At 44.3% G+C, this 18,102-nt stretch overlaps 1 protein-coding gene across 1 annotated transcript in view; it reads right to left on the bottom strand.

Annotated features, from left to right (window-relative positions):
• Positions 1 to 17,230, bottom strand: part of LOC149865597 (sucrase-isomaltase, intestinal-like) — a 139,853-nt gene extending 122,623 nt beyond the window's left edge. Inside the window, exons 1-4 of the mRNA XM_090041063.1 lie at positions 17,185 to 17,230; positions 10,696 to 11,074; positions 9,212 to 9,314; positions 8,969 to 9,120 (exon numbers count right to left, since the gene is read on the bottom strand). Of these exons, the coding sequence (XP_089897189.1) occupies positions 8,969 to 9,120; positions 9,212 to 9,314; positions 10,696 to 11,074; positions 17,185 to 17,230 (680 nt within the window). The remainder of the gene's footprint in view (positions 1 to 8,968; positions 9,121 to 9,211; positions 9,315 to 10,695; positions 11,075 to 17,184) is intronic.
• Positions 17,231 to 18,102: the final 872 nt, after the last annotated feature.

The raw sequence follows: 18,102 nt of genomic DNA, 5'->3' as shown, positions 1-18,102 counted from the left end.
GCTGTTTGCAGCCTTCCAGCTGCAGCTGGCCCACAGAGCCCAGTCTGCTTGCAGCAGGGCTCGCAGCGTCCCATCTGCCTTCTGGGAGCAGCCTGGGCTCTGTGGCTGGCAGCAGCTGCTTACAGCCCAGGCTGGCGGTGGTATGCCGAGCAAAATGTCCTTGCGTGCCACGCTCGGCACGCATGCCGGGGGTTGCTGACCCCTGCTATAGCAGGTTGAGCCAGGTCAAAGAAGCCCTGGGCTGGCAGGCTGAACCCCAGGGCCTCCTGCCAGCTGGGGCTACTCCAACCTGGCTCAATGTACTGTGGTCCCCAGGTGCACATGCAAATGTGGTGCCCGGGAGTAATAAATGCAGGTACAAACTATGCCAGAGTTTATTCAGCCGCATTAACTGCATGTGTAGACATGCCCATTCAGACTTAAACTACTGAGTGCCTAAGTCATTTTTTACCATCTTACACATTGCTTTTATCATCTCCCCCTGCATTCAGCAACTCCAACCACTGCATAATTGGAAAGGGAATACTAAAAAATAATTCTTATATTTCCATCTTTTAATGTAATTTAAGAAATGGACACATGGAAGAAAGCACCCTGTGACCAGCAGTTTTTCCAGAGAAAAACATGTTGTCCACTGAAGACAGCTCAAAGGCTGCTGTTCTAATAAAGAATTGCTAATGAACTGTAGGATGCATTTACAACTATCAGTTCAGTTCTGTTTGGGTTCTTAAAATGCACATATCACTATGCTTCTCAGCATCTATCTGAATAGCAATGACTTACATTGGTGTATTTTTATTTTGAAAAATAATTAGGTAAACAAGTTACCTACATCCTCTGTGCCTACAGAAAATAAATCTCAATGATTACAATGGAGGAAAGAATAATAACTGATGAACTGAAAGCAAATGTAAGCTATGCAAGTTGCACACAATTTGCCTCTGTTGCTTTTAGCAGAATTGCAGTTTAAGACAATAGCATTGTAAATCATTCTAATGGCTCTGCCTATTGTAAACTGTCCTCCTGGCAAGTGATGCCTGTAGTTACTATCAGAATCAATAAAAAGCCAGCTGAACTCTGCAGCAGCTGTTTTGAAATTAGCAAAGATTTTGATTAGATTCAGTTATTTGTTCTGGGATTTCCCCAACTGTGTCACCTAGCAAAGCATTCCATGCCCTTAATAGAGATATCAGAGATTTTACCTGGCTACCAGAGATACTGTCTTGCATTATTTATACTACATCATGAAAGAAAGCCATCTAAACACACTCCGGTATCACATCTCTAAAAACACCTAGATATTCCAATAGATGGTGGAAAGCCCCCAAAACTGACACCTTTGTTAAGGAAATTTCTGGCTAACTGAATACCAAACTGGTTTAAGATCTAAAGCATAAGGGTCCCTTAAAATGTTATTAGGTATGGAAACCATTGTTGATTCTTTTTTATACAAATTAGTGAGTAGTTCTTTTCTGTGTCCTACCCAACTCTCTGTCACATTAATATCTTGTGGCAGTGGTTTCCAGAGGTTAATTAGGAACTAAGTAGAACAGCATTTCTTTGTATTGGTTTTGTATTTGATACCTTTAAATCTAATTGGACATTTTCCAGTTGCTCATTTTTGCTTGAAACTAAACAGTCCCAGCCTTTCACCCTCTTCTCTAAGGAATCCCTGTCCCTGTCTGCACAGGGATTTTTCTATTGCTGCTGTATTGATGGCATGAATAAAAGTCAGCAGTGTTCAACACAAGAGCCTGTTATTGAGCAATATGATGGCACTATAATCTGTTTGGTTTATTCCCTACCCCACTGTTAGTGGGGCCTAATACTTTCTTTGCTATGATGGATGTCCCTCTTCCTTCCCCTGAGAATTTCACATCCACATGATGTCCAAGGCAGACATTTCCCCAGGAGTAGCAACTGAGTTAAACTGGAGCTTGCTGGGAACTTTCTACCAAAACTATTCTTCCCTGGAGAGTACCAATTTACCAAAACCAAAATATTTCCAGAAATACATCATCAGCCAGAGAGAGTGCCACACCCTAGGAGAACCAACAGTCTGGTGACCTTGGTCTCAGGGATCTGCTCTGCCTGGTTCAGAACAGGCACTTGGACCTGGAGCCCCTCCAGCCCAAGCTGGTCCCCAGGCACCAGGATCCTTTGGAAAAACTGTTTCCTATTCAGCTAACTGAGACATTCTGCAGGACTCCACGGAGTCCACTCCCAGCTGCTCTCTGCACGTTTGCCTCCCCACAGTCCTCTGCAGCCACACCTGCTAACTCATACTTCAGCATCTTCCTCTTCCCCTTTCCTGGCTTAACAGGAATGACCTGGACCCCAGCAGGAGGCTGGCTGACCATAGATGGGATAGTAAGAAAGCTGAACAAGGGGGAAAAGGAAAAGAGGAGTGTAAAATGGGAAGGCAATAGAAAGAGAGGTAACATGAAAGGGAAAGAACTGTAGAAGGAGAGAGAAGGGGAGAGGCTGAAAGACAGAGAAAATGTCTCTGATTGCAGGTGTGAAAGAAGAGAAGGGGGAAGAGCACTCTTCCTCAGACTGCATATTACCCTGATGACGCCCAGGGCATTTCCTACAGAGCTCTGGTTAATCCAGCCCCCACAGATGTGTACAAGCGGTGTGCTGTCTGATTGCTTTGAAGTGAGCCATTTAGTCTTTTGTGCAGTTGGATGTTCGGTTTTACTCCTGATCCCTGGTCTCCGCAGGAGGCTTGCAATCATTCCTTCATGCCCCTCACATTAAACAACTCATTCCTCTCCCCATTTACTCTGATTAGACAGAACCCAGAATGCAGCCTGTCTGATCCTAAGCTGCACTAAGGTAGGTTAGCCATCACAAAAGCTCCCCACGTAATACAGACAGCTGCAGTAACGCCTGCAAGTAATATTCAGGAACATTTGCAGCCCCTAGAGTTTGACCCACTCCCACCCACAATATTTTCAGGTGTTGACTTTGCTTATCCATGTGGCAGAGCTGGAATGGATTTTTCTAATAAACAGACAGAGCTGAATCCTTCTACAGCTTCTTCCTGTGCTATACTGCACCTCTGTGATGGAGTCTAAAGGGTGAATACCTGTCTGCTGGATCTGGAGCAAACATGGCAGTGCAGCTAAAATAGACAAGGGAAAAAAAGAGGGTATTAAAGGAAGCTAGAGTACTTACAATCTAGAAATGGTGGAAGCTTTTGTGCGGAAACATATTGTTCCCTATACAGCTTTGTGGCACCTGCATACCCAAGTGCCCAGCCATTACACTCAAAATTATAGGCTCTTTCAGGCATGTTAGTAAAGTTGAACAAGAATTAACAACTACTGCAGAAAGACAAACAAGTTCCATGCAAAAAGGTGCATGAGACTTTGGGATCATTTTCCAATGGGAGATTGTTGATCAAGAACAGTTGGAAGATACACCAGTGTCTATGGTCTGCTGGTATTGTCTGGTAAGTATTTATCTTTCATTCAGGCACTGCAGTGCAAGAAAATCTGTCATTCAGCCATGCTTATTCTTATTGATGACCTTGATTGATATAGGTCAGTTCTTCACTGAGATGCCAAAGGGCTGATGAGTGGGTGCAATTCTTTTTGACTCCTTATAAATGTGATTTGAGTATTTATCATGGCTAATTCACTTCACTTTTCTCACATATGGAAATGAGCAGGTTTTTCCCAAGTCTCTCCCTGTGCCCAGATCTTCCCACTGAAGGGAATCCTCTGCTTGGAGGTGGCTCTGAATACAGGCCAGGAACTGTCTGACCATCTGACTAGACCCCATCCAGGACTTGTGTTTGTGTGTATATGCAAGGGGCTGGAAATGGTGCACATCACCTTCAGCCCCACACCTTGGATTCTTCCTACGGACCTGGGGGCTTTCCTGCTCTCAAACTGGGGTCCCGTGCAGGGCATAAAGGAAGACAAAGCCACAAAGCGTCTGACTAAACCTCTTTCTGGAGGGAAGGGCTTTGAACACAGGATTCCCACACATGCCTATTGGGGAACTGTCAGGCCCACTGCCATTGAGATGATTGGGTAAATGGCTTTAAAACATTATATTTTTAGGGCACAGATACACATAACACTTAGACCTGCTTAAATGTGGCTTAGACCTGAAATGGACAGACACTGCACTGCAACTGGCCACTTTACAGCCAGAAAACTGCTGTTGCCCACCCCCATCTTTTTCCTTTTGTTGGTACTGTTTGCACTGCTTGAACAATATTTTTTCTAATCACCCATTTCCTACTGAACCTCATCATTCCTCCCCAGTCCCTGGAAACCCAAAAGCATGGGTTCTGAGTCCAAACACTGTCCCCACCCCACTAGGTCAGGCAAGCTCACTGCAGAGTTCAGTGAAGTGCAGGCTATGGACATGTATTGAACTCATATTTAGGTGAGATGGAAAAGCAGAAGAGTGAAAATGTCCCCACCCACAAGTCAACCACCCCTGGCAAGCACTCCTCCAGCCCCACTCCCCCACTGTGAGGCAGGCTGGAAGTTCAATCCCACCCTTTGTTGTCTGACCCACAACAGGTCATACAAATTGTGAACTGGTTCCTCATCGGTGACACTGGGGCATGGCTTCTTATTTGTGGCCGCACTCTGTCCCATAACAATCATGACACTTCCCAATCAGTGACATTTTGGATGGTTCACTTGTTATACATGTCTGTATCCTTAGGCCTTCTAGAGGGAAGGAGCCATCAACTTTGCTGCCACTGTTCCTGTTTGGTAACAGACAGTTTTCTGTAAGCCTGTGTCAGCTGGCCAGAAGCACATTTGTTTACATTGCAGCCTTGATTAGACATGGAAAATTATCCCTTGCTAACAGTGAGTGTCAGCAACTGGTACTCAGCAAGGTTTAATACCAATGTAGCAAAGGCAATGTATGGTCAGTGCTATTTCAGAAATGGCTTCTGCAACTGTATAGAGTGCTGCTTTGGCCTTGGCTATAGTAGCAGTGCTCAGTACCAGATCAGCTGCACCCGCAGCTGACACCCATCATTACCAAGGAGCAATTTTCCCAGACAAAGCTTGTTTGATGGCAGTTCCACGAAGACTCCTGCTGCTGCAGCAGCAGCAAAAGCACAGTGAACTGATTGCTGTATTCATAGGATTGCTGCTTTAACCATATTGGACCCTCCTGCCTTGCCTACACTAAAAGGTTTCACAAAACAACTCCCAGTGGGTCAAACACGGGTTCAGCTGAAAGCACGGTAGAGGTGGGAGCCCTGATGTATAGAAATATCCCAGGTGCCTAGACCTGTTTTCACCACCATATTGTTAAAACTGCTTTTCAGAAGATTTAGCTAGCATACTGGAGAAAAGTACTATCTAGGTTCCACAGGAGCCTTCTCTACACTAGGTTTACCCTTGGTTGATTTATCATAGATCTATCTGTACTGATCCTGTCACCTGCGGGAATATGGCTGTAGCATTCCCTGACACAATCTCGGCCTTATACTATCAAGCAAATTACAGACATTATGACTTCTAAACCAAGAAGTATGATAGTGAGGATGCAATGGGAAATACAGAGTTTTCATGAGCACTGAAAAGGTGGTGAGTGTAAATCTCTGTTTACTGGGCTAAGGGTATATGCCCAACCATCCAGTCCAGGCATTTATGCCAAGTAGAATATAGGAAGATGTATTTTTTTATTGATCACACATGAAATTTAAATAGAAATGGAATTCAGGTGCGAGAGGAATCTGTCTCAGCTAGAAAAGACCTTTATAGTATTGCTTGCTCTGTGCCATTTGCTTGCTCTATGCCATTTGAGGTAAAGTGTAATTTCCCAGGAATACATCATTTTCCTTTCTACATGCACTTTGAGCAACCTCAGTCCTTAGCAATCATCATGGTTTAGTAATGGTATTGTCTTCAGATGTGGGGTAAAGCCCAGTAACTACATGCAAGATGAAGACTTATTTTTTTTTAATTGGGTAAGTTTCAGAACAGTTTTATCATTTGGGTTGAAACAACATATGCTTTTAAAATGGCAATTTCTAATAGAAGAATAACTACTGAGATCTTTGTTGCTGATGCAGATATTAACCAAGACTGCCCTCTATCTTCCTCTTTCTGGCAACATAGGTTGAATGAGCTTTACTTTCTCTTGCAAAGCTGATACTGCCTCTATGCCGCCACAGTTCAGAAGTGATCACTGTATTGGAAAGCCCCATTTCAAACACATAGGACCACGCTTTAAAAATCCTCAACTCCCAATGACAGCAAACCAGATACACCAAGTAGCAAGCTCTTTTGACAATCTGGCCAGTCAGGTCCATTTTTCAGATGACCTGAGCACCAACAGTTCTCAGTGACTGCACCTGCAGCTGTGTGTTCACATCTCTATAAATTAAGCCCCAGAGTTCTCAAGTTGGGCAACCAAAAAATGGAGACACCAAAATTAGCAGAAAATATCAAATCCTTCAACTAAATGTTGAGGTCTGGATGGGTAGGAAGCTAGAAGAAGAAATAGGAATGGTATTCTGAACCAGTTAGCAGTCATTCTTTACTAAGTATTCATTTCTTGTTTCACAGTTCTAATTAATGAGCATTTATCAGTTATTATAACAAAAGGGCTAGAGAGATAAATACCTCTCAGAACAAAAAATGGAAAATTGAACATTTAACTTAGCCCTATATTTGCACAGGACCACTATGACTAATGAGGAAAAAAATGATTTTGTTATCTGAGTAATGCTGATACACTAAATTGTAGTGCTCTGTTAAAAGAAAAACTATACGAAATTGGCTGTGAAGCTGTTAAAAAGAGAGATCATAGGGCAGCAATCAAAGATAATTTTTAATTAGATGTGTATTAAATGAAAAAAATATAAAATTGGACATTGTTTGCTGATGCCTGCATGTTTTTCCTTTGATAAAAAGTACAGCATGAAAGAACTTACACTTACTTGCATTATGTCCCTATTGCTCTTACATCTTTCCCTACACTTTAAAGAACAACTAGAGTTAGTAGTGACCAAAACATTTAAATAACCTAATTTTCAGAGAATAGGTATTTAGCAAATCATAACCCATTCAGGCTTCTGAAGTTAGGCAACCAGAAAGAAGCCTCCCAAAAATCAAAATATTTCCCTAGAAATATCTCTAGACACTCTTTTTTGTTGCATTGCAGACACACTGCAAAGAACTCCAGCTAGACTTTTATCAGGGAACAAACAGATCTGAACAATCTGTTCATCAGAGATCTGGGTTTTCTATTTGCCATGGAAAAATGCAGAAAAACCATGGGAAACCATGGGTTTTCCCTTGTAGTCTGGCAGAGTTCCAGCCTACAAGGAGCTGCTTGGGGCTGGGAGAAGTGGGAGAAGGGTGATCGCAGGTAAGGGTGCCACGTGCATGTGCACACCACACATGCACGTGGCAGCCAGGCAGTGTGGTGGAGAGCAACTCCTGCAGCTTCCTGCAGGTAAGTCTATGGGGGGGCATAGGGAACGCATCAGGGAAATGGAGGGGCATAGGCAATGTGTCAGGGGAGCATGTGCCCCCACAGATCTCTGCACCCACAGTGGGCACCAGGCTGTAGCCTGGCCTGACTGGCACAGGCAAGAGCCACCTCTGCAGCCCAGCAGGCAGGACTCAGGGAAGGCGGAGTGGAGCAGTAAGACTCATTGACACTGCTACCATCACAACTACTGTTGGGACCTCTTCACCAGCTGTGCCATCAGCAGTTCAAGCAGCAACAGACTCATGCACTAGGCCGTGGGTCTACCCTGTGCCATGGCCTGTCCACCGCCACCACCACTCCCCTCAGACTACAGCTATACCCCAAAGGGGAGGTGGGGGACAGCGCAGATGGCCTAAGAGGAGCAACAGTGGCAGCTATGGCTGAGCCAATGGTGGGAAAGTATAAGCACAGCCTGGTACACAAGCAGCTGGCAGTGGGAGGAGTTGAAGGCAGCATGCCCCCCTCCCCAGTCCATTACTTCTAATGCTGCTGGCGACACAGCTAGCACAGAGGTCCCATTGGTGGTGGCAACAAGTCTCGCTGTCCTGTTCCACCTTCCCATGCCAGGTCCCACAGGGCTGTGGATGTGGCTTATGCCTGTGCCGGTCTGGCCAGGCTGCAGCCGTGTGCCCTCTGTGGGCACACAAATCTGGGGAAGGCATGTGCTCCCTCAATGCCCACTCCCAACATGTTGCCTATGGCATTGCCTGTGGTTGGGCGCCCCCAACCCCTGGCAGCTAGGGCTGAGGGGCAGGGGGGCAGGAGTGAGGGGCACCAGTGAGGACGGGGACATGTGGGTTGGGAGTGAGGGGCACTGGCAGGACTGGTGGGGGGCTGCAGCTTAGGAGTGAGAAGCATCGGCATATCAGAGGTGCTTAGCACCACAAAGCGTTGGGGGGCGGGGACAGCTGCAGCTGGATCCACATCCTGAGTAAAGGGGACAGGAGGAGCTCTGATTTTTTATGATAAAAAAACAAATAAATGCCAAAATATATAGGTATTTAGAATTTATTTTATTATAATGATTGAGGCACTGGTAGGCTTTTAAATTGCTTTAAAATTGTAAATATGTCAATGAAACCTTGTGTCCAACTGATACTTACATATGCAGTGGCATTTCATTTTAATTGCAAAAAATGCAGATTTGTGGGGATTAATCAGAGAATTTTGGATTTTTAAACAGAGAAAACCCAGGACCCCTGCTGATCATGCTTTCTTCCACTAGCTTAAAATGTTATCAGTAAACAGAAGTGCTTATGTTCACAGCAAATACTTCTGGACTGTGCTTTCTAGTGGGACATAGCATAATGTACTAGAAACCATTTGTGTGCATATCTTCTATAATTTATGTTTGTGAGTAGAAAGACATTTTTTCTCTTTCAGCCATGCTGAACCATGCAATAATATATGAGAAATACTGCTTGTCTCATCTCTCTCTCCCTCTCACAGTCCACACAATCTTAATATACTTTGTACTCACAGCACTGTTCCTGAGCTTTTCCTTAAGATTTTAAACTGAAGGGAGGAATGATTTATGAACTCAATGTCATAGCTGGTGTCAGCAGCAGCAACAGCAGAAGACGACTGAATCTTGAGTGGAACTTCAAATCTTTCACTGTTAGGATCATATATCTGAACCAAAGTGGAAACAGGCACACATCAGTTAGTCAGCTGCTTGGCTTAAGGTATTTGGACTAAATGGCTTCATTTTCTCAATATTCACCTTAAATCTGAGTCTGTCATTTGTCTGGAACTCCACATCCATGGCAACAGGAGAAATATCATTACCAAACAGTGACATAGTGTCAAGTTTTGTCAGCATTACTCTACAACACAGAAATATTTAATTGTCAAACAAAATTTTAAAAAGCCATTTGAGTACAAGAACAGTGTCATGCAGGGAAACAGAATAAATTAGTCCACCCTGTTAACTCACCACAATTTCCATCTGTATTAGAGCTTCAAACACCCAGGATTTTGTCAGTGGGTATAATCATATGTGGGCACAAGAGGATCTTTTCTTTCCCAAAAAATCAGCTAGATATCATCTGATGGTTACTCTCTGGGGAAGTCAGATATGTGCCACAAGAGAGGTCTGGGGAAAAAATATGTGCCTCTCCACAGGCAAAATACAGCCCGTGGGCTGGATCCATCCTGCAAATGTTTCTATCCAGCCTGCAGTTGCTCCACTGAAGAATTGTATCCGGCCTGCAGCTGCCCTGGGTTTTGGTGCTTCTTGCTCTCTCCCTTCCCCCTGACATTGCTGGCTGCAGCAGCAGAAGCCACCCCCCACCCTGGCTGACCCACCCTGCCCTGCCCCCAGCTCCCAGTGTACACTCCAAGGCAAGGGATGCTGAGCTCCTGGCCAGGCTTCTGCCAGGCAAAGCTGTCTGGGCACAGCTCCAACCCTGCAGCCCTTTGCGGACCAGATAGCGTGGCCCCTGGCAAGTCAAAGTTCAGGTATGGCTCTCCATGCTGGTGGGGGAGGGGCTACAGGGAGAAGTGGGCCAGAAGTCACGGGTGATCTGGGTTCTGCCTGGATGGGCCTGGTAAGTGCATGGATGCCGCTAACACAGTGCTGTACTGTGCTCTCATGAGCCACTCCATATGAGCACAGCTGGCATGGCTTCTGCCAGATCCCAAGTCCCTGGCACGTGACCAGGGCAGGCAGGAGCTGTACCAGCTGCACCCATGTGGCCTGAAGTGGTGCACGGGAACACAGAACACCACTGGCCAGGCTCAGAGCAAGGAAGGGGATGCAAGGAGAAGGGGGAACAAAGATTAGGTTCCCCTAATCCTTATCCACTCACCTCTCTGCCCTTAGATCGGGGTGGGCGATTATTTGGGGCAGAGGGCCACATAGGGAGCTTGGTGGGAGGGAGGGGGGATGCTGCCCCAGCCCATGACAGCTCAGCTAATTCTCTAAGTGGTCTCCTGGCCCAAATTAATTGCTCACCCCTGCTCCACAGTTATTCATTCTAGAACCAGAATCCAAAGTATGTCATCTGGGGGGCCTTCAGATCAAATTACAACAAAAAATAACCCCTGGCCCTGAAAGAGTTCTGGATCAGCAGATCTCAAAGTGCCTTGGAGAGTTGCCTAGTATAATCCTTACCATAAAGGTCACGTAGCTTTCAGAAGGCCAGTGCCAGCCAGGTATAGGTATATCACTAAGAATGATTAAAGAATTAAGTAGGATTGGTTTACCTCCATCCTTTACTTGTCTTTTGTGGCTTCTTAGTTGCAAAGTAGCCATAAGGATCATTTGCTGGGAAATAACACCATGGAGCATTAGGGACTTTTGTAGAACACCAAATGCAACCCTTTGCTTCACACTTTTCTTTTGAGGCACCGGGCTGTGGGTGGCAGTCAATGCGTTTCTGAATTGGAACATCACTGGGGCAAGCTGCATCTTCAGTGGAGTCATAGAAGCAAAACGGAACATTAAGGCTACTTGTCTCGCACCACCGGCACCCACGACTTCGGCAGGCCGCTTCAGTAGCTCCAGGTTCTGGGTGACAGTCTCTCCTGAGGTCTTCAGAGATAGTTGTTGAACAAATGTTTGAGCCAGCTGACTGAAAGAGCACTGAATCAGGCAAGAAAATAGTAAATGAATAACAAAAACATGAGTTGAATGTGAAACACTGCAACGTTCCTCTTTTGCTGAGTTGGGGGCTTGTAGACATGACTTGTGTAACTGCGGTGACCTGGAAGGAGCTTACTCATGGTTCAAAATTAGTTTAATTCTAGCTTTCAGGACATTTTCCTATATTCTTCTTACTCAGAAGTGGATATTTCTTCCAGAGAGTTGTAATGATTCCCCACGGCTGTGGTTCTTATATATAGGCAGTTGTGTGTTACGGTGCTCAGTTGAAGAGTGAGTCATTTGAAATCGTCTGAAACCAAACTAGAAGCTAAAATATGGGTAAAGCAAAATCTGGTATCATTATGGAGGCATAAGAAGCAACTCCATACTCAAGGTTGTCTTAAAATTTTCTCTCAAACAAGAATGAAAATTTCCGCTTCACTCTAACAGTTGAATGTTATGCTTGTTTACTATTATTATAACTGTGTATATTATAGTTCATTTATTCATCACTAAAAGTTAGATAACAATAGTGGAACAAAAACAAAAAACTAACAGCTAATCATCCTCGGGGTCTTACACTTACTAGGCACTGTAACAGGATGGCACCCTGGGGCTGCCGTGAAGCCCCTAGTGGCCACCTTGACCCTGCTCGGCTCTTTGCTCCCAGCTCTCGGCGTCTTCCTTTAGGGAGCTTACACCAGTTACATTTTTGCGTGATCTGGTCCCTGAAAGCACTCTACAGCCAAGACATAACACATGTTCACAGCTGCAGAGCACTTTTAAAATGGTTGATCATGTGAAAAATTAATCCTTGATAAATTAGCTATTCGCTGAAGGCGCGTCAGAACACAGTGCCTTAGGGAACTTCTGTTCATGTTCCCTTGAGCGTTAATTTTTCACATGTGCCTTTGTGGGCCTGTCACAGAGAAGAGAGAGTCTTCTTCCTGTGCAGCAGGGGAGGGGGGTAAGGGGGAGCTAGGTGCTGGGGTACCTGGGGGGGTTGAAGTGGGGGGCTCCCTTCCCCCACTCCCCACCCAAGCCTCTGACAGCGGCAGCACGCAGCTGCTAGCTGGGTTTGCCGTGGCTGCAGCTGGGGGGTGGGAGGCAGAGCTGAGGAGACAGGTGGTTTGGCAGCCTCCTGGGAAGGTGCTGGAACACCTCTGCCTGCTGTCCAGGGATGGTACAGGCAGGCGCGAGCCCCCCTCACCCAACAGGTGAACATCTGTTCAGTTGGGGGGCCGGGGGTGGCTCTAAACTCATGGTGCTTTGTGTAAACCACCATGTGTTAGAGTGCAGCCTCTAAAATCTGTAGGCACCCCTAACGTCTCTCTGCCACACCTGTGATGCTGCTGATGAAAAGGGACCGCTGCCCTTAGAAGCTGACAAGCTCTAGGTGTCCTCATCCCTGCCCCCCCCCCATGGACTCGCCTGGCCTGCTTAGCTTGGAGTTCAGACCCCGACTCCCCCAAGCCCCTCTCTCTCTCTCTCTTTCTGCCCGGACTAACGCTGGGCCCCTCAGACCCTAACCCTTGTCTGGGCTTCAGCCTATTTGGCCTCAGCCCCTTTTTCCTGCAGCTGAGGCCGCTTAGCCCAGATGCACTGCCTTGGGCAAAGGGGCTCTTCAGGTTTCAGCCTCGCAGTGTAGCGTGCCTACCACGTACCTTGCCCGTGGCCCCTCCACCCCAACAACCACTCCCAGTTCTCCAGCCAGTCAGCAAACGTTAACAACCATTCACCCGTACAACTGAAATATATGCAAACTGCTTTCACAAAGGTCACCCCTTTGTCCATGAGTATCCTTACACAAACTATAACTCCCAGAGCTAGGCCCCCTCTCACTTGTGGGTAGCTCAGGTATCTGTGGGTACTGCTTCCTGCAGCCAGCTTCCCTTTGGGATCTCCCCCCTGCAGGGCCTGGCTGCCTGCTCTGGCTCAGGTCCTGAGCTTATACGCCTGGAAGCCCTGGCCCCTTTCCTTCATGTGGCTTTTTCCCAACCACACACAGGGGTTTCTTCCTAATTAAGGGCCAGCCTGCACACCTCCCACTGTGGCTCCACACACTCTTTCAAGGTGACAGGAGCTCTCCTCTCCTGCCACTGTGCCCAAGTAACGGTGTGGGTTCCCTGCTACAGGCACGTAACTGCTTTCCTAATTATTGGCCTAATACAGCAATTCTTCTTGCATGTAAAGGATCCTACTGAAATCGATGGACTATACCATGTTAACATGGGTTTGCAAGACTGGACCTCTATAGTGTTAGCAACTAGCTATTAGCATTGAATATTATAGGAAAAATCTACTACAGATAGTAGGGGCAATATTATATTTGCATTTTGCTTTTTCAGAGCAGCAAATTAACAGTTAATATAGAATACAGAATGCCAGGATGATGGATGAAACTGTTGCTTTATTTCAGAGTTTTAATTTTCCACAATTCCTCAGTTATTATCAAGTAAAGGATGTAAAGCGGATAGGAATGACAGACAAGCACTGTCCACAAGGACAATTTTAAGGAAATCTCCTATGATTGCTTTACTACTAGTGCTAGAAACAGGGAATGTATTTATGTAGACCAATTGCTGAAGGTTTTAGCATTGTATCATCATCTTGACCTGATCTCTAGAGTTAGATGACAGAGAGGTGTGAACCTTGGCAGTTGATCCATATAAACACTCACACTGTTAGTGCTGGAGTGGTTTGAAACTAGTACAAACACAAGACAGCCTGAAAATTATAAGCAAGGGGTGGGGGAAGGGTGGTTAAAAAGTAAAATATCTCCATGCTTCACAAGCTGTCACATCAGCTAGAGACAGGCAATGACCTAGGCTTCTTTAGAAGAGACTGAGATCATTAATTTTGTTTTCTGCCTCACTCTAGCAGGCAGTCACAGTACTGACCCAGAGGATAGAGGAGAAATGCAGTAGTTTATTTTATTCAACAGTATCTTAGTTAAAAGGTTTCTTCTAAATCTTTAAAGCAGATGCCACCCTCAGTATAATCAGCTAAACAACCTTTTAGGACGCTGGTTTAACTTTATTTAGCCCTATAGATCGGAATAGGCATGACTGAGTAGGGGTGTGGGAGTGTAAGCAGGTGTTCATCTTTTCTGCTCTGTTTGTGCCAGAGGAGCAGGGGAAATGCCAGCACATGAAACTCTCACATTAAACACGCAAGACCTGCAAACCAGCTGCTCTCAGAAGAGAATGTGGATGTGATCTCTGTGGAAGATCCAGTCAGGTTTCTAACAAGAATGAAATCTCAGGGTTTATCCTCATCCTCCATCTTCTGTTTTGACCACCACAGGTCCCTGGATTTGCTGGAACTGTCAAAATGACAAGTCAGCCCAGAACTGACCGCTGGCCACAGACAAAAGTTAAACCCCCCCCAAGGCTATTGGCAGGGCAGGTATTTAGTGACAAGGGATTTGCTAGTGACTTGGGAGATAGGGGGAAAAAAAGGGGTTTGCATCTCCACCTAAGTCAATAAGGGAGATCATTTTCCCCACATTATTAGCAGTCCCCACAATCAATCTAAGGACAAAACCAGTGAGCTTTAAGGGAAGCCTCAAGCTACCTTCTCTACAGCTAGAAAGGCATTTATTCCAAAACAGTGTTACGTATCAGAGAGAAAGAAGTAGAAAGAAAGGGATAGGAGGGTTCCTTGAAGTTAAAAATGAACTCCGAAGACTCCCTCCAAAGTGTCTGTCAGCAACAATCAAACAAATCATTTTCTCTTCCTCCTGTGCTCCACCTCAGTCACTCCATTGCCTCAGGAGGTCAGCAATGTTCATGATTATCTGTTAACAAGCATCTCTAAAGACTCTCTGACCTTTCACAAATCCTTGGACAATATTCTCAATGCACATTTACTTTATTTCTTGTCTATTTATTTCTGAACTAAGTCATCATATCTTCATAAATAGAGCTTCACTGCTGGGTATTTCCTCCGCAGCTACATACTGGTGCTAATAGGACTACTAGCTAGCTTCTGATAATCCATTCTTCCCTCCTTGTGCCTCGCAATGCCTGTTTCCTCCCATAATGCCTTTTCTTTTTCACCTCAAGCTTCCCCAATCCAAATCTATGCTTCTGCCTCCTCCTGACCCTTTTCAGTAGCCTAAAAGGTACCTGCTTTAAAGGTACAACAGGGTTTGGGGATAGGAGACTCCCCTGGAGAAAAAAATGAAACATCCAAAGCAGCTGCATTAGATTTGACAATTCAGATGTCTGGGCAAATAAGAGCCAAGGAGTCAGGGTAAGGCCCAGATACATGGGATATTGGTGAGGTAGACTATTGTTCTCAGTGACCTATAGCCATCTTCCTCACAGAGAAGCCTCACATCCATTTACTTTTGGCCAAATCCAAATACCACATTCACTCGAATCCTACATGTGGTTTTACCCCCATACTACATGAGGGGAAAAAGGCCCTCATCTTGGATTTCAGGACAAGACAGGGGAGGGGCGGGCAGGCAGAGCCCTGCCCCTGGCAGCCTCTGCTCCCCTTGCCACCTCTGCCCTACCAGCCTAGGTTCTGTGCTAGTGCCCAAATGTAGCACAAGAGTGGACTAAGCATGACTTAAGCTTGAAGCCCAAGCCTGAGCCACCTACTGTCTTTACTAGCAGAGAAATGACACACCCCTATTTTTCTTTATCAAAGGGTAAGGTATGGCAGATAGCTTTTTCTTGCTGTTACCCCTGCATAATCACCTGGGGCTCTGAGTCATGGTAGGCTCCATCCCAGTGCATCAATAAATGGTCTGAAAGGCAAATTAGGTTTTCAGATGCACCTATTCAGCCCCAACTGCTATACATTTTGCCTCTTGACAAATGTGCAGCCTCACCACCTTCAGGTATTTTGTACTAGTATACATGAAGTACACCCGTTTTGCACCAGAGTACCAGCAATCCTGTTATAATGCACAAAGGAAGTGCTTTAAGATGAATTGGTTCTTCTAACAAAACTAAAACTCAGCAAAGATTTGGTTTCATTGCTATAGTCAGAGGATATGGATGAATACACAAAAGCAGATGTGTTAGCAAGTTGTCATTTCCTATTAGGCACATGTCAATTTACTGAACAATAAAATGTTACTGGTTAAAATACTTCATGAAATGGACATTGTAAGAGGAAGAAACTGTTTCATTTACCACCTGTCTGTAAATGTCAAGGAAATTTTATTTTTAATTTCCTTCATCAATTTCAAGCACTTGGGGGGGTATCCTGAAAACCAGCCCAAAGCTGTCTCAATTCATACTGTGGCTCTTTAAGAGTTCATTCTATGTTGGTACAAGCAAGGTAAAAGCAGATAGGAAAAAAGCCCAAACATTCTCCATTTTCTTCTAAATTTTTAAACCTTCACCTTAGTTTTGCTGTCTGGATGGTCTCTGTGCATAAACATTTGTGAAAGCTGAAACTGGAAATCAGGTGTTGAAATTAGAAAGAGTTTTGCTGCCCACTGGTGGCTTTTTCAAGTTAATTTCCATGGAAACCAGATACTAAATATAAGCTTGAAATACAAATGTGAAAAATTCTCCTTTCCTTTTTTTAATTTCTAATTCCAGATTTGGATTAGAAAATATTGCAGCTAGGCACCAATAGGGAGAATAATTATAACCACTCTGTTTCCAGTGGAAAAACTCATCCTTATGTTTTTGGGTTCATCTACAGATTTAAAAGATGCATTTAGTTGTTCTTTATGCTCAAAGATCATGCCACCCTCTCCCCATATTAGACTCTAGACTGAGTTAAATCCTTGGTATGAGGGATTTTGAACCACAGCATATTTAAATAATATAATGCTTAACTTCAAGCATGTGAGTAGTTCCACTGGATTTGGTAGGATTACTCGTGCACAGAATACGGCACCCACTTTACTAGATTGTTACTTATTGCGCAGCTGGACAGATGCCTCAGACTCCTCTATTTTTATTGTCATCCCTTGTTTATAATGGTTTCTAAATCTACTCCATCTTCTCCCTCTACAATTTGTCTCACATATATGAAGTGCCTGATTTGGCTTCCACACAACTATTTTGTGTTTACTGACGCTGCATTCAGCTTTTCAAGCTGCTTTTTATAAACTAGAAATATTGTAATGAATTTACCTGCAAGCATGACCACAAAAACATGGAGCCTCTTGATTCTTTCCATGGTTATGCAGGTAGAATTAGTGCATGGAGTGTGTCAGCCTTTTATAATTGGATAACTGTAAGACAGCAACATGGGCAAATCTGTAATTTGAGTCATTGCAAATATTTTCCAAACAATACTTTTTCCATCATGAGATTATTTAAAAAAAACATGACCTTCACTGGATGTCATTTAAGGGTTGTCTAACAGATAAGACAGACTGTTAGTGCTGGTAGGAACTGAATTTCTGTTCCACAGGCAATTCTCCATCCAAAAAACAAAAAACAAACAAAAAAAAGAAAATACCTTGCAAAATGAAATCTGCACTTTTTTTTATTCAATTACAATATGCCATATAGGCAGTGTTTACTTTTAAGTTTGACTTATTTTGATATAACTTATAAAAGAAAATTTTGAAATGAAAAAAGAAATCAAAGTGATTTATTTTAATAAGAAATGGTACGTTTTGACCTCATTGAAGTCAATTCCCTAGTCGTTCTCCAATAAAAGTTGTGTAAAAACAATTTATTCCCATGAAAGGTTTAAGTTTTATGACACAGCATTTCTAATAGAAAAAAATAAACCCCAGAAAGAAAATGTCTAGCTTTTCTGCTGGTAACAGCAGCAACACAAAGCTCCTTAGAACTAAAGGACTGAATGCTTCAGTTTGCTTCTCCCTGATAATAAAATCCCTGATATTAGGAAGAAACTGCTGGACATAGGAATTCTGCCCCCAATTCATCATCAACAGTTCTAATGAGGAAAAACTGTCAAAACACAGCACAAGTGTGGATGCAATGTCATTTATTGGACTTCCTTGGAAAGATGTGTGCTTTGTAGATGACACAGTAACTGTATACATCTCACACATGGCACGTACATCCCTCATCATG

The sequence above is a fragment of the Crocodylus siamensis genome, chromosome 4, assembly GCF_052110815.1.
Source record: "Crocodylus siamensis isolate JL-2025a chromosome 4, ASM5211081v1, whole genome shotgun sequence".
In the NCBI taxonomy this organism is placed as follows: Eukaryota; Metazoa; Chordata; order Crocodylia; family Crocodylidae; genus Crocodylus; species Crocodylus siamensis.
Note: the sequence above shows the minus strand (reverse complement) of the source record. Positions and strands in the feature narration are given on the sequence as shown.